Below are 13828 nucleotides of genomic sequence, written 5' to 3' on the forward strand. Positions count from 1 at the left end.
TCGAGTGGCGGGGATCAGGACCAATAAGGACGGGGTTCTGCACACTGGGGGCGGAGTTCTAGACAGGCAGGGGCGGGGTTCTACGTGGCGGCGGCGGGATCGGGACCAGCATGGGTGGGGCTTTGAGTGGTGGGGATGAGACGTGTAGGGGGGGGGCTCTGCCTGGCAGGGGTGGAGTCGGGACCCGCAGAGGCGGGGCTCTGCGTACTGGGGGCGGAGTTATGGATGGAAGGGGGTGGGCTCTGCGTGGCGGCGGCGGGATTAGGACCAGAATGGGCGGGCTCAATGCCGGCAGGGCGGAGCTCTGCGGGCTGGGGGCGGGGTTATGGCCCGGCAGGGGCGGGACTTTGCGTGGCAGGGGTGGAGTCGGGACTGGCAGAGGCGGGGCTCTGCGGGATGGAGGCGGAGTTCCGGACCGGCAGGGCGGGGCTCTGCGTGATCAGAGTGGGCTCCGGAGCGACGGAGGCGGGCTCGGGATCCGAGGGGCGGCCCCGGGCCTGGCTTGGGCGGGGACCCGGGCTGTGGCAGGAAGCCGGAAGCAGCCGCGGCCCCAGCTCGAGAGACATGGCGGGCGTTAAAGGTACATACGAGGCCCCCGGCCCCCTTGTTGAGCACTGCGGTCGCCACCTCCGCCCTGGGTTACGGCTGGAGCTGCACCTTCAGCGCGCCGGCGAGGAACGGCCTCCCGCACTCCGCCACCCCTCCCGCCCTCCGGGTGGGAGGCGCTCGCCCGCTTTCTTCGTCCCTTGGGGTGCGGGTGGAGCGGTGTTTCGGGGGAAACCTCAGCCCTTTTTTGCACGCTCTCGAGTGGGGCCCCCAGGCCCTCCAGGCGGAACCCTTGCCCGGGTGCAGTGCCTTCCTGGGAGACCCCGGCCGGCTCCGGGAGCATCACCTCCCAGGCTCCTCCTCTGTTCTCGGAGCGCCCTCCACCCCGAGTTTTTAAACTAGGTTTCCACTTCTTAACGTGTCCATCCTACGCCTTACCTCCCGTTTCCTGCCCCTCCACAGTTTCCCATTTCTTGCAAAGGAGCCTTTGTCTCCAGTGTTTTCAGCACTGGGAAACTTAATCCTTTTGTTCCTAATGATTTTTCCAGCTGGGCAGAGTTGACTCCGGGTGGATGTCAATAGAAAGCGCCCAGAAATGCTGTATTCCTCGTAATCGTGAAGACTAGATTAGGTGCAGTTTAAACACTACTTTCTTCAGTGTTTTCTCTGTTCATCTGTGGACAAGAAAGTAGTGTTTGTGCAGTATGTGTTTTTGTATGGGGCAATTGATAAAAGGGTACAAGGAACACCCCTTCCTTTATGTCTTCAGAGGGATGAGGAAGGGAAGAGATTGTTGGAAGGTATCCTGTTGTTTTTGTAGGAAACCATTCCATTTCTAGTCTTTCAAATAGTAGCATAACTTGTTTTTACGTTGGAGTTTCTATCCTTGAAATTTGTACCCAAAGATCCTTCCAGTTAATCAACATCTGCTATAAACATGAATACAGAATGTATGCATGTGTATGCATGTGTGTTCATTATGAATTTATCTGAGTGCGTGAGCTGTTAGCAGATACATTGTATCATAGTTTCTGACTGACTTTGATATTCAATATCAGTTTAATAAATATGGTTTACTTGGACAGTATCCACCTGTGTAATATAGCCATTTGAAGCCAGTGCAGAAAACAGAAGAAAGGTGCTATCTCAGTACTACAGGACCAGAAACTGCCAACTAATAATGTTTATGTGTTAGAAATTGTTACGTAGTAAAAAGGAAGATAGTTTATGAAATGGAAAAGGACTAAGGGAAGAGAGCATTTTGCAAATAATTCAAATTTTATTGAGGAACTATTGCATGTTGGAGACTTGGGGTAAAAAGAAAATTAAGTTATTGTTGGGTGACAGAGCTGGAAATAGTTGTATTACTGTGTAAGTGTCTAGGTGCTTAGATGCAGTCAGAGCACAGAGATGGTGGGTTGGATTTTTGTCTCCCAAAAAGGTATGTTCAAGTTTTAATTCACTAGAACCTGTGACTGTGACCTTATTTGGAAATAGGTTCTTTGCAGATTCTCTCCAGAACTGTGAGAGAATAAATTTCTGTTGTTCTTAGCTGCCCAGTGTGTGGTACTTTATAACCACAGCCCTGGGGAACTAGTACAGATGGGATTGCTTAACCTTGCTCCAGGGAGAAAGAGGACTGTTTTCATAGAAGAGACAAAGCTTGAACTGGATCTAAAGGGATCAATAAGGCTTCACCTGGCAAGGCATGGTGTGAAGGTGGAGTATATTCCATGTGGAGAGAATAACACATGACGTCAGGCAGGGAGCATGAAAGAACATGCCTTGATCTCTTCAGAAATTTAAGCTCCTTTAGTAAGACTGGAACTTAGTGGTGAGGTTGGAACTGGAAAAGCAGTTTAGGAGGCAGACCATGGTGAGCCTCAGGGCCAGAACAACTTACAGGCTGTGAAAGCAACTGCAAAGTTGCCATGTATATTTGAAAGCTCACTGCCTGCTGTGTGGAGGGAGGATGGATTGGAAGCCACAGTTGGAGGCAGGCACAAGATGATAAAGCCTTTGCACTAGGGCAGTAGCAGAGAGTTCTGAAGAAGAGGGTGGATTTGAGTGAGGTCTGGGAGATGGCATCCCCTGGACCTGCTGTTTTGCTGGAAGGTATAGTGCAATCCTCTAAGATAGGATGTTGAAGTGGAAGATGAAGTGTGTGTTTAGGAGGAGAGGGTGGGGATGGTGGTTCAGTTTTACACATGTTGAATTTGAGATCATTGCTGGCTGTCTAGGCAGAGAAGTCCAGATTGGAGGTGGAGCTGCAGGTCTAGTTCTTAGGACCTACTCTGGGCTGGATCCTCAGTTGTGTCTTGCCCCTTGTGATACTGGGAGCTTTGGGTCAAATGCAGTTTCTTAGCAGAAGTGTGTGGAGTGAAAAGAGAGATGGGGTCAGATTCCTGGTCAACTCCAGCTTTAAGAGATGCAGAGGATGTGATTTCTGAGAAAAGAGGGGAAAAAAGGGTCAAAAAGAATCTAAAAGAAATACAGTTGTGAACCGTGAGAAATTGGTGTCAGCACAGAAGGAAGAGTTCAGTGATTCTTAGCTTTGACAGGTCTCATGGAGGAGAGAGTACTGCAGATGGTCAGGAACAGAGGAGAGGAGCAAAGCTAGCTGGGAAAAGGTCATCTGTAATGAAAAAGCACACGAGAAGTTACTCTCCCTCTACATGTGGGCATTTTTCTATTTAAAAGTAGCATGTACTAAATGGAAAAAGATATAAAAAGTTAAAATTGAAAATTCTTTCCTGTTCCCTAACATCTGTATGCTTCCAGATTTATTTACTTATTTATTTATTTATTTATTTTAATTTCAGACAGGGTCTCGCTCTGTTGCCTGGACTGAAGTGGAGTGCAGTGGCTTTGTCATAGTTCACTGCAGCCTCGAACTCCTGGCCTTACGTGATCCTCCTGCCCCAGCCTCCAGAGTAGCTGGGACTACAGGCACACAGCACCATGCCTGGCTAATTTTTCTCTTGCTCAGGCTGGTCTGGAACTCCTGGCTTCAAGCCATCCTCCTGCCACAGCCTCTTAGAGTACTAGGATTATAGACGTGAGCCACCAGGCCCAGCCCCAGATGGTTATTTATTTATATTTTTTATTTATTTTTATTTCAGCATATTATGGGGGTACAAATGTTTAAGTTATATATATTGCCTTTGTCCCGCCTGACTGAGAGCTTCAAGCATGTCCATCCTCCAGACGGTGTGCACCGCACCCATTAGGTGTGAATATACCCATCCCTTCCTCCCTCTCCCCCCAGATGTTTTTTAAAAGCTCCTTGACATCTTCTTATAAAACAGTTTCCCTACATTTCCTTTCAAAGTAAAAGGAAACAATAAAAGAAGTTCATTAGTTTAATCAATGATTGTGAGTATTATAGATTTTTTCAGAAGAAAATTTGGATAATATAGTATCCTATGCTTTTGCTTTATACTTTTTTTTAATTTCAAAATATTAAGAGGGTACAAGAGTTTTAGATTACATGGATCACTTTTGTAATGTTTGAGTTCCAGCTAAAGGTGTGCCTGTCACCCAAATAGTGTTCATAGTACCTGTTAGGTAGGTTTTTGCCCCTCCCACCAATCGATTTCCACTGAGATTTACTTCCCTCTGTGCACATGTGTGCTCATCAGTTAGTTCCAATAGTAAGTACATGTGGTGTTTGTCCATTCTTGATTTATATTTTTATCAGAGCACATTACTAAAATGAGTAGATCCTTGCATCAGTCCACATTTATTTATTGAGCACCTCCTTTTGCCAAGCACTTTACATGCTTATTTAATTCCCATAAACTTTGAGCCTGAGCCAGGTGAGAACTCAGGCTCAAAGAGGTTCAGATCCTACCCAAGGTCACACAACCAGTTGGTGGCAGAGTTAAGATTTGATCCGTATTTGTGATGCAGCTCAAGATTTTTTAACAACCCTGATGTTCTGTCTCTCATTCAGCAGCCTGACAAGGGCAAATACATTCCTACACTCTCAGAGTGGAGTGTCCAGCAGATGCAGGGAATTGTATTCTATGAAGACGTGAAAGCAGTCTTAAAATACTGGGAAGTACTATGGGTTGGGGAGGCAAAGGTACATATTACAGGGAGAAAGTTCTGGATATAAGTTAAAGAGGGAGACTTTTCAACATTTAGAAACTGTCAAAAGGAAATGACCTGCCTCCGGTGGAAGTGAGCTTCCCTTCACTGGAGTTGTGCGGGCTGGCTGGCTGGTCTCTTGTGACAAATACAGAGGGAATTCATGTATTAGGGGTTAGGTACTGGAATTACTTGAGCTCTTTCTCTACCTTATGATTTTAAAGTGGTGGACATAGGTAGTGGTCTCAATCAGTTTGGGTGACTATAACAAATACATCATAGACTGGGTGGCTTAAACAAGAAACCTTTATTTTTCATGGTTCTGGAGGCTGGGAAGTCCAAGATCAAGGTGCAGGCAGATCTGGTGTCTGGCGAGGGTCTGCTTCCTGGTTTGCAGATGGCCATCTTCTCTTTTTGTCCTCACATGGTAGAAAGCAGAGAGAGCTCTAGTCTCTTTCTCTTCTTATGAGGACACCTATCCCATGGTGGAGACTCCACCCTCAAGACCTCATCTAAACCTAATTAAGCCCCAAAGCCCCCACCTCCTAATAGCATCTCATGGCGGGGAGGTAGGATTCAACATATGAATGTGAGGGGAACACAAATATGTAGTCCATAACAGCAGTCATTTGCTAGTCAAATGTAACATCAATTAATAAGTAAACTGTTACATTTGCTTAAATTTTGGGCCTTTTTTTAGCAAATTTTTTTTGTTGAGGTATAATTCATATACCATAAATTAACCTTTTTAAAGTGTAAACTTTTATGGTTTTTAGTATATTCACAAAGTTGTGAAATTATCACTACTATCTAATTACAGAACATTTCATCATGCCTGTAAGAAGCTCTGTACCTATTTTTAGTCATTCCCCATTTTCCCTGAACCCTCCAGCCTCTGGCAACCACTGATCTGGGACCTTTAACTCTTGTTTTTGTCTTTCACAGCTCTTGTGGCATTATCCTTCAGTGGGGCTATTGGGCTGACTTTTCTTATGCTGGGCTGTGCCTTAGAGGACTATGGGTAAGTTATCATTTCAGAAAGAACTATTCCTCTTTTTGTTTCTTTGTCACTATTAGTTTGGGTGTTGAAGAGTTTGGTCCATGTAGCACCAAGCACTAACCAATGCATTAGTAAAGCCCAGATTAGGAACACAGTCCCTTTATGGGTCAGGTATATTTGTGCAGAGAAAAGCTCTTTTAAAAATTGATGTATTCATTTAATAAGCATTTGTTTAACACCCATTCTGGACCACCTGGGGTACGAGAATGAAGAGACACAGTCCTGTCCTCAAGGAGCTACAGTTCTGGTTGTGAGTGAGAGGCAGGCAGACGGTCCAATCAGTGGAGTTGCCTGCAGGCACCCTGGGAGTGCAGAGGACGTGCACCTGGGTTTCAGCGGGACCGTCAGGGAGTGCTGCATTGCAGAGGTTGTATTTGAGCCAAGACTTGCTGGATAAATAAGAGTTTTTTAGGCTTATGAGTCAGGGGAGGACATTCCAGGTAGAGGGAACATTCAATAAGTTTTTTATTCAACGGCTGTCAGTTGAGTGCTTACCTGTGCCAGCCACTGTATGGGAAGTGGGAATTAAGAAATAAGAAAACAAAGATCCTGCTTTCTAAGAGTCTGTTATTTCAGTGGGGGAGCTAGACAATAAACAGAGAACAACAATGTGCATTCTGTCAGAGGTAGAAGTGTCATGAAAGATAGATAAAGGGTCCAGAGGCCGGGAAGAGGGTGGCAGAGAAGGCCTCTCTGGGGGTGACATGTGAGCAGAAATGTCAAGAAAATCAGGAAGCCAGCCATACAGACCTCTGAGGAAGGAGGGCTGTAGGCAGCAGGAAAGGCATATACTAAGGCCCACACACGTGAAAGCACATAGACATTTCAGGAAACCACACATGGTTCATTATGGTAGAGCATGAACTGTAGTTGGGAGTGGCAAAAGAAGGGCTGGTCAAGAACATAGAGTCATCCCTTAGGGCTCTGTACGTCATGCAGAGGAGGTTAGATTGTCTACTGAGACAACAGGAGCTGGGAAGATAGCTTAAGAACAGTTTGGGGGGAGAGGATTGTTTTAAAAAGTCATTCTGGCCAAAATGTGAGACAAGATAGGGAAGTTCTGAGACTGTAGTCAGGAGGAATAGTAAGGGACTGTAGTCATAAATCAAGCAAAATTTAGGGCTGTGGCAGTGGGAATGGAAAGAAAAGGAGAGCAATCCAGGAGGCAGAGCCAGCAGGTTTTGTGAATTGATGTCAGAGTTCAAAACAAGTAGGGAGAGTTCGTGGATGTCTCCCAGGTGATTGGCTTGAGCAAATGGATAGAAGAAGATGTGATTAACTGAGAGCACCTGGAACAAGTTGTTATGACATTGATAAGTTCACCTCTACCATCCCAGTCCTGGCCAACTATCTCAGCCATTGTTTAAACACAACAGGGATCCATACATAAGCAATAGCTTATATCTGTTCAGAACCTTCACAGCTATTACTTCTATTCTAGCCTTAGGGATGTAAGTTACTATTCTCATTTCTAGCTGGGAAACCAAAGCCCAGAATAGGTAGAGACTTACCGAAGTTGCACTGCAATAAGTGGCAGAGATGGAAGTGGAGATTGTATTCTGAATCTCTTGACCAAAGGTTTTTCCATTATTCTGCAACCAACTCTAAACATGACCCATTACTGCTAACACAAAGAAATTAATTTTATATCTTAATGATAGTGACCCAGGATTATCATCTACATCAGAGGTCAGCAAATTGGCCCATAGGCCACGTATGGCCTGCTGCCTGTTTTTGTAATGAAAGTTTTATTGGAACACAGCCATGCTGATTTGTTTATGAATTATCTTTGCTTTTGCACTAAAAAGGCAGAGTTAAGTAGTTGAAACAAAACTTTATGGCTTGCAAATCCTAAATATTTACTTTTTGGCCCTTTTCAGAAAAAGTTTGCCAACCCCTGGCCTACATATTTATTGAATAGTATATATTCAGTAATATTTCAGTTGCTTCTCTGAATGGAAACATGGAGTCCCGTAGATTGTTTTTCGGAAAACTGTCACTGTATTCCAGGAAGAATTAGGAACTCTTGGCTATGGGCATGTCAGGTGACAGCAGGGTCTATTCCAGGCCTCTTCCCTTCTCTGAATCTCCTTTCCTCCTGGTAAAAGAAGGGCTTTGAACTAGAGAATCTCTAAGGGCTCCTCCAACAGTATTGTTTGGTGATTCTTGAAACATATTAATATTATAATCCCTCTAGTTTAAAATTGGGAATTCAAACTCAGTGTTTCCATCCTGAGTCCTCTTGATGAAGGCTACTTTCCCTGCTTGCTTTTTGGTTACTAGATCTGTGTCTGAAATGGAAAGCTTTCATTAGTTTGGCTTTACCCCAAGTCCTGCTTGTAGGTGCCAGCTATCTGTGTGGATCTGTTATCACAGTATTGGGTGACATGAATTATTGTGATGTACATAAAAATGAGTAGAGACTATGTTTTCTCTTAAGAAATGAAGCCTAATAAATGTGTAACTGATGGAGAAAAAAAAATGAGAGATTCTTTTTGAAGTACTTATAGAGAAAACACCATTAGAAACCAGATGGCAATTTTTTATAAAGGCAAATCATTGAAATTTGGGGAAAGAAAGCAGTTTTGTTTTGTTTTGTTTTTGCATTAGAGTATTATTATGATCTGTTATAATAAACATTAGAGTGCATTTAAAGTTTTTACCAGTGAGCATACTTATTTTCATGTCTTCCATACTTAAAATCCACTTATTATTTCATTCATTCAACAAGCATCAGTGTAGCACCTCATTCCTTCGAGGCCCTGGAGATAAGTGGTGATTGACCAAGACTAATCAGATCTCTGTCCTCAATAGCAAGAAAATAGGAGATGAGAATAAGTACCGTACATAAAGTTAAAAGAGGGTTCGAGGGTGACCTGGTGTACATTAGAGTGGTTGGTCAGGGAAAGCCGCTTCTAGGAGGGAATCTGTCAGTTTAGATCACACGATATGAAGAAGCTGACAAACGGGAAGAGCATTCCAAGCAGAGGGCACAGCTAGTGCAAAGGCCCCAACGCAGCTATGAGCTCAGAGTGGTCCAGGAACAGAAAGAAGACTGGTGTGGCTACAGATTAAGCAAATGAAGGGAAGATGGTACAAAATGAATGGAAGAAGTTTACAACATCCGACCATATAAGGCTTTGTAGGCTGGGGCAGGGAATTTGGGTTTTATTCTAAGCCATTGAAAGGTATGAAGCATGCATGCATTAAAAAGATCTTTATTGGATTAGCATGTTGCAAACCACTGTACTGTGTTCTGTAGGGAAAGCAGAGATGACTAAGTTAAAATTCTGTCTTTAAAAGAAATTGCAGCTCAGTAATACAGAAAACAATGAAGTTTCTAGATTATACATTGGATAGTTGTTTAATATAAGCTACCTACGTATTAATGAACTAGTATTAATAATTTTTAAATTATCACTACTTATCTATTCCTGGTAGAAATCATCTTATGTTCCAATAGTCACAATTGATTAATTTTTTGACCTAGACATTTCTATAACAATGATTTTGAAACAGTAGTATGTCTTTCATTTAAAATGTAACTGTTTAAAATGTAACTTTTCTTTTTGGGTCTTGTCTGGGTCCAACTGACAGCGTTTACTGGCCCTTGTTCGTCCTGATTTTCCACGCCGTCTCCCCCATTCCCCATTTCATTGCCAAGAGAGTCACATACGACTCTGATGCAGCCAGTAGTGCCTGTCGGGAACTGGCATATTTCTTCACTACTGGAATTGTTGTTTCTGCCTTTGGATTTCCTGTTATTCTTGCTCGTGTGGCTGTGGTAAGTTTTGTTTTCTATTGTTTTGCTGAGTTTACTCGAAAGGCCTGTGTCTGGAACCCCAATTTCATTTTCATTGCTTGAGTTTATACTCCAAGCTAGATGTAGTTTTCGTTTCTCTCTTCCTCCACTTTAGATCAACTATCAGTATCTCAGGCATGTTTTCAGAATGCTTGCTTTGTTTCTCTTACAAGCATTCCATTTCTTGCTTTTTCTACTTTAAGCTGTTCTCTGGAATTGTTCTTAAGTAAATCCCCGCCTCTTAAATCTTATGGCATTACACAGAGACTACACTAGCAATACTTTTCTAGTTACAAAATGAAGATCATATCAAAATCTTGTCCTGCAAATGGGATCGTTGACTCAATTCTCAATACAGTAGTTACATATTGAGGGACAACTATGTAGCAGCTAGAAAATACAATGAATAAGATGACATCTTTGCGTCCAATATAAAAATTTTCTTTTTGTCTCCAAAACACATTGTGGTTGTAATTTATTCATTTCTTTGACGTTTGCTGTCATTCCTACTATTTGTTTTTAATCCCTCCAACTATATTCTATTTTAATTTTATGAAACTCTTATTTGGGGCATTGAATATCAGATATGCCCAACTCTTGTTTATTCATTCAGTAAGTGTCTTTGGACCATCTATTTGTAAAACACCACAAATAAGAGCCAGATACTGTCTCTGCTCCTAAAGAACACAGAAACTAGATTGATGAGTAAGTTTACTATAAGTGCACTATGTTTGATAATTGAATCGTGATCAGAATGCCATCACCAAGAAGAGAGAAATTCTGACTGGCACTTGATACAGGCCTCCAAGGATAACTAGTTGGATTAAAGTAGGAAAGGCTATTGTATGGAATGACACCCAAGTGTGAAAATGCACTATGTAGAATAAAGGACAGTCGAATATGATGGAGCGAAAAGAAAGTAGTTGAGGTTAAGGCTAGAAAGGTTGTATATATAACTGTTGTGTTTCCTTACAATTCAAGGTTTTTTCCTTGTATTTGGAAGAGAAGATGATTTTAGCTGGGACTGGTGGTAGCATTTTATTCTGACAGAATGCATTGAATTTCTTAGAATTCATACTCTGGGTATATGTATGCACATGTGGCATTTTACTATGAAATTTAATATGCTGGCTTTTTCCCCCTACCTTTATATCATGTTTGCTTTAAGGGATACTTCATGAGTAAGGTGAAGCCTGATTAGCAAGGGTCTGAACAGCATGCCAGTTGGAACTTTATCTAATAAGGAAGCATTGAAGGTTTTTGAATGCAAGATTGTCATGACTTTAGTCTTCTTGTGCCTTAGACTAGCATTTCCTAAGTGCTGCTGTAAATATTTATATTTTCCCTGTTTGATACTGCTATCATTTTGTGAAGAAATTTTCATTGGTATTTCTGGTTAAATTAAAATAAAAAGTGCCCACTAGAGGGTACTCTCACCCCCAACTGTGCCTCTGTAAAACCGTCTGCCAAGCTGGAAAGCTGCTTTCATTTGTGTGCAGAGTATTATTTAAAGTCTTTTCTTGCCTAGAAAAGAAACAAATGAATCCATAACTCTCCAGTTCCTATTTTCTATGACAAGTCGATATGTGCAGAACTTTCAGTACCCAATATTGTAATTGGGCTTTTTATAATCTGACTACTTGTATTTTACTTAAGGCAATCATCATCAATTAAAAACCAGTAGAGAAATATGACTAATAGGGAAAATGTTAAGGATGATACCAGACTTAATTAACAAGCATTGCAGAAGTAATTAGTCTAATTACTGAACAGTTTACTGTTTCTGCCTGTTACATTATTAAGTCTTTTAGCAGCTTTGTGTAACATTTCACTGGATGTTTCTAATGCAGAAAATAACAGTTTTGCAAAGAGTACACTATGAAGGAAGTAAGGATTTAATCCTTCTTTTCTTGTGTTTCAGATCAAATGGGGAGCCTGTGGCCTCGTGCTGGCAGGCAATGCAGTCATTTTCCTTACAATTCAAGGTTTTTTCCTTGTATTTGGAAGAGAAGATGATTTTAGCTGGGACCGGTGGTAGCACTTTATTATGACAGAATGCATTGAATTTCTTAGCATTTATATTCTAGGTATATATGTGCACATGTGGCATTTTACTATGAAATTTAATATGCTGGGTTTTTTATACCTTTATATCATGTTCACTTTAAGGAATACTTCTTGAGTAAAAGATTAGTTTTTTTCTCAGCAAATAGACCTCGCAAGTTTAGATTATGTTACTTGTTTGCTGTTCATATAATCATGGTGCTCTCAGAAAAATATGTTAGCAGTGTCTTATAGACAGCTGCTCACATATGCAGTGGGTCTAAACCTTTTGCCTGGGGATGTGCTGTGGGAGGCAGGTAGCCCTGAAGCAGGTCTCTCATGGCCCAGAAAGGCAGAGGTGGCTCCCTCTTTGTGTTGTAGACCCTTGCTTCTCCACGTGTGGCCCACAGACCAAGAGCATTGACATTTCCTGGGAGCTTATGAGAAATGCAGAATCAGAACCCCACCTTGCCCCCCCTCCAGTGCATTTTGATGAGATCCAAGCAAATCGTACGCACGTTAAAGTTTGAGAAGAGTTGTCATAGAGGAAGAAACGTTACACCTAGCTTCCTTGTCTGCCCCCTGGCTGAACCACTTAACCTCTCTGGGTGTTACCTGCTCATTTGTAAAAAATGTCTCACCTGCCCTCATGTTGAGGATGGGTTCAGACTCTTGGTGTTGTGAAGTGTTCACACCTGTAACATAGGGTCTGTTCCTCAAATCTGTGAAATCTCTTCTCGGAATGGGGAGATGATAGTCAAAGGATGCCAAGCCTCAGTTAGATAGGAGGAATAAATCTTTTTTTTTAAGATCAATCGCACAGCATGCTGAATATAGGTAATAATTGAGTACTGTACACTTTTAATATTGCTAAGAGTAAATTTCCAATGTTCTCATCACAAAAAATGTTAAATATTTGGGGTGATGTTTCTGTTATTAATAATTAGCTTAATTTAATCATTTCGCATTGTATTAAAACATCATAACACTACTTTGTACTTTATAAATATATACAACTATAATTTGTCAATATATAATAAAAATAAGTTAAAAAACCAAAACAAAGCATGCCACGTTCCCCCTACCCCAACCCAAAGTGTCCTCAGGAGGGAATAGGCGTCCCCTTGGGTATGGTCTGAAAGGCAGTGGCTGTTTCCACAGTGCTGGGGGAAGAGCTGCACTGGATGTCGGGGAGCAGACTGGGCTGGGACCAGTTCCTGCTTCAGCAGGAGTGGGGAAGGGTAGACAGTGAATACTTTTGAATGTCCCTTTATAATCTGGCACTTCTCCCTAGCGCCTTCCCCGTGCTGCCCTCAACAGTTCTGATTAGCTCTGGCTCCTCCTTCCTAAAGAGACATAAGAGCTGAGGATGTAAGCAGAAGGTGAACTGCTTAGTTTTATTTACATGTTGATACATTTATTGTCTTTCATGTCCCGCGAGACTTTCATATATAACTTTATGCCACCTTTTAAGTGAATCATTGGCACTACATGTCATGTTGGATCCTGTAATCACAGTTTTTCTAGCTCATCTTTTTGTCCAGGACCTATTGACAGAGGGAAATAGGGGAAATAGAATCACTTGATCTGAATACAACCAGTGGTTTTTAAACATTGTTAAAGTGTGATGACTGAAATACATTCGTAACCCTTAAACCTTGGCGTTTGTGATCTGATGACCTGAGTAATTAGCATACCCTGTGTATGCTAGTATGATGCTGGGACCAGAAGATAAAAGTGATACCTAAAGGGTTAATATGCATTATTTTTGGCCTTGTACATGATTTTCTGTTTCTAATGTTCTGTGTACATATCGAATTATCAAAGTGATTATTTCCAATATTTATATTAAATACCAGAAAAATTATTTAGATACTTTATAATTTTAACCAGCATTTTTAATGACACTTACACTTACTGTATTATAATAAATTTCACTTTTAACACAGAAGAAAAGTTTAAAAGTTTTTATTGTGATGTCACCTTGCTCGAAAGATAACAAAAAAGTGAGAATTTCTTGATGTTTTTAAATGGGCACTTTTGAGCAATAATCTGTCCTGCAATAGAATAATAGCAATAAGTTTTAAGATACTATTTTGAATGTCTAGTTGGCTTGTAATAGCTTTTCTCTGTAAGATAGCAATTGTGATTAGTTTATACTACATTTTGCGAAAGTGTTGCTTATACACATTTTAAATAACCAAGATAGCCTTAATATGTAGCCTTAAAGCATTACCTCTTGATTGTGTTTCCAGAGTGATATAGGTACTTGGATAAAGAGTATT

General features: G+C 41.6%; 1 protein-coding gene across 1 annotated transcript; it reads left to right on the forward strand.

Annotated features, from left to right (window-relative positions):
• The first annotated feature begins 512 nt into the window (after nt 1-512).
• On the forward strand, nt 513-13437 carry LEPROT (leptin receptor overlapping transcript). Its single transcript, XM_069480103.1, has 4 exons — nt 513-580; nt 5584-5659; nt 9296-9482; nt 11422-13437. The coding sequence occupies exons 1-4, from the start codon at nt 565-567 to the stop codon at nt 11536-11538; spliced, it is 396 nt and encodes a 131-aa protein (XP_069336204.1). The 5' UTR covers nt 513-564; the 3' UTR covers nt 11539-13437.
• Nucleotides 13438-13828: the final 391 nt, after the last annotated feature.

Source organism: Eulemur rufifrons, chromosome 8, assembly GCF_041146395.1.
Source record: "Eulemur rufifrons isolate Redbay chromosome 8, OSU_ERuf_1, whole genome shotgun sequence".
Lineage (NCBI taxonomy): Eukaryota > Metazoa > Chordata > Mammalia > Primates > Lemuridae > Eulemur > Eulemur rufifrons.

Coding starts and splice junctions, on each gene's coding strand:
- LEPROT (XM_069480103.1), top strand. Junction 5,660..9,295: donor TGTGCCTTAGAGGACTATGG/GTAAGTTATCAT, acceptor TCCAACTGACAG/CGTTTACTGGCCCTTGTTCG. Junction 9,483..11,421: donor TTCTTGCTCGTGTGGCTGTG/GTAAGTTTTGTT, acceptor CTTGTGTTTCAG/ATCAAATGGGGAGCCTGTGG.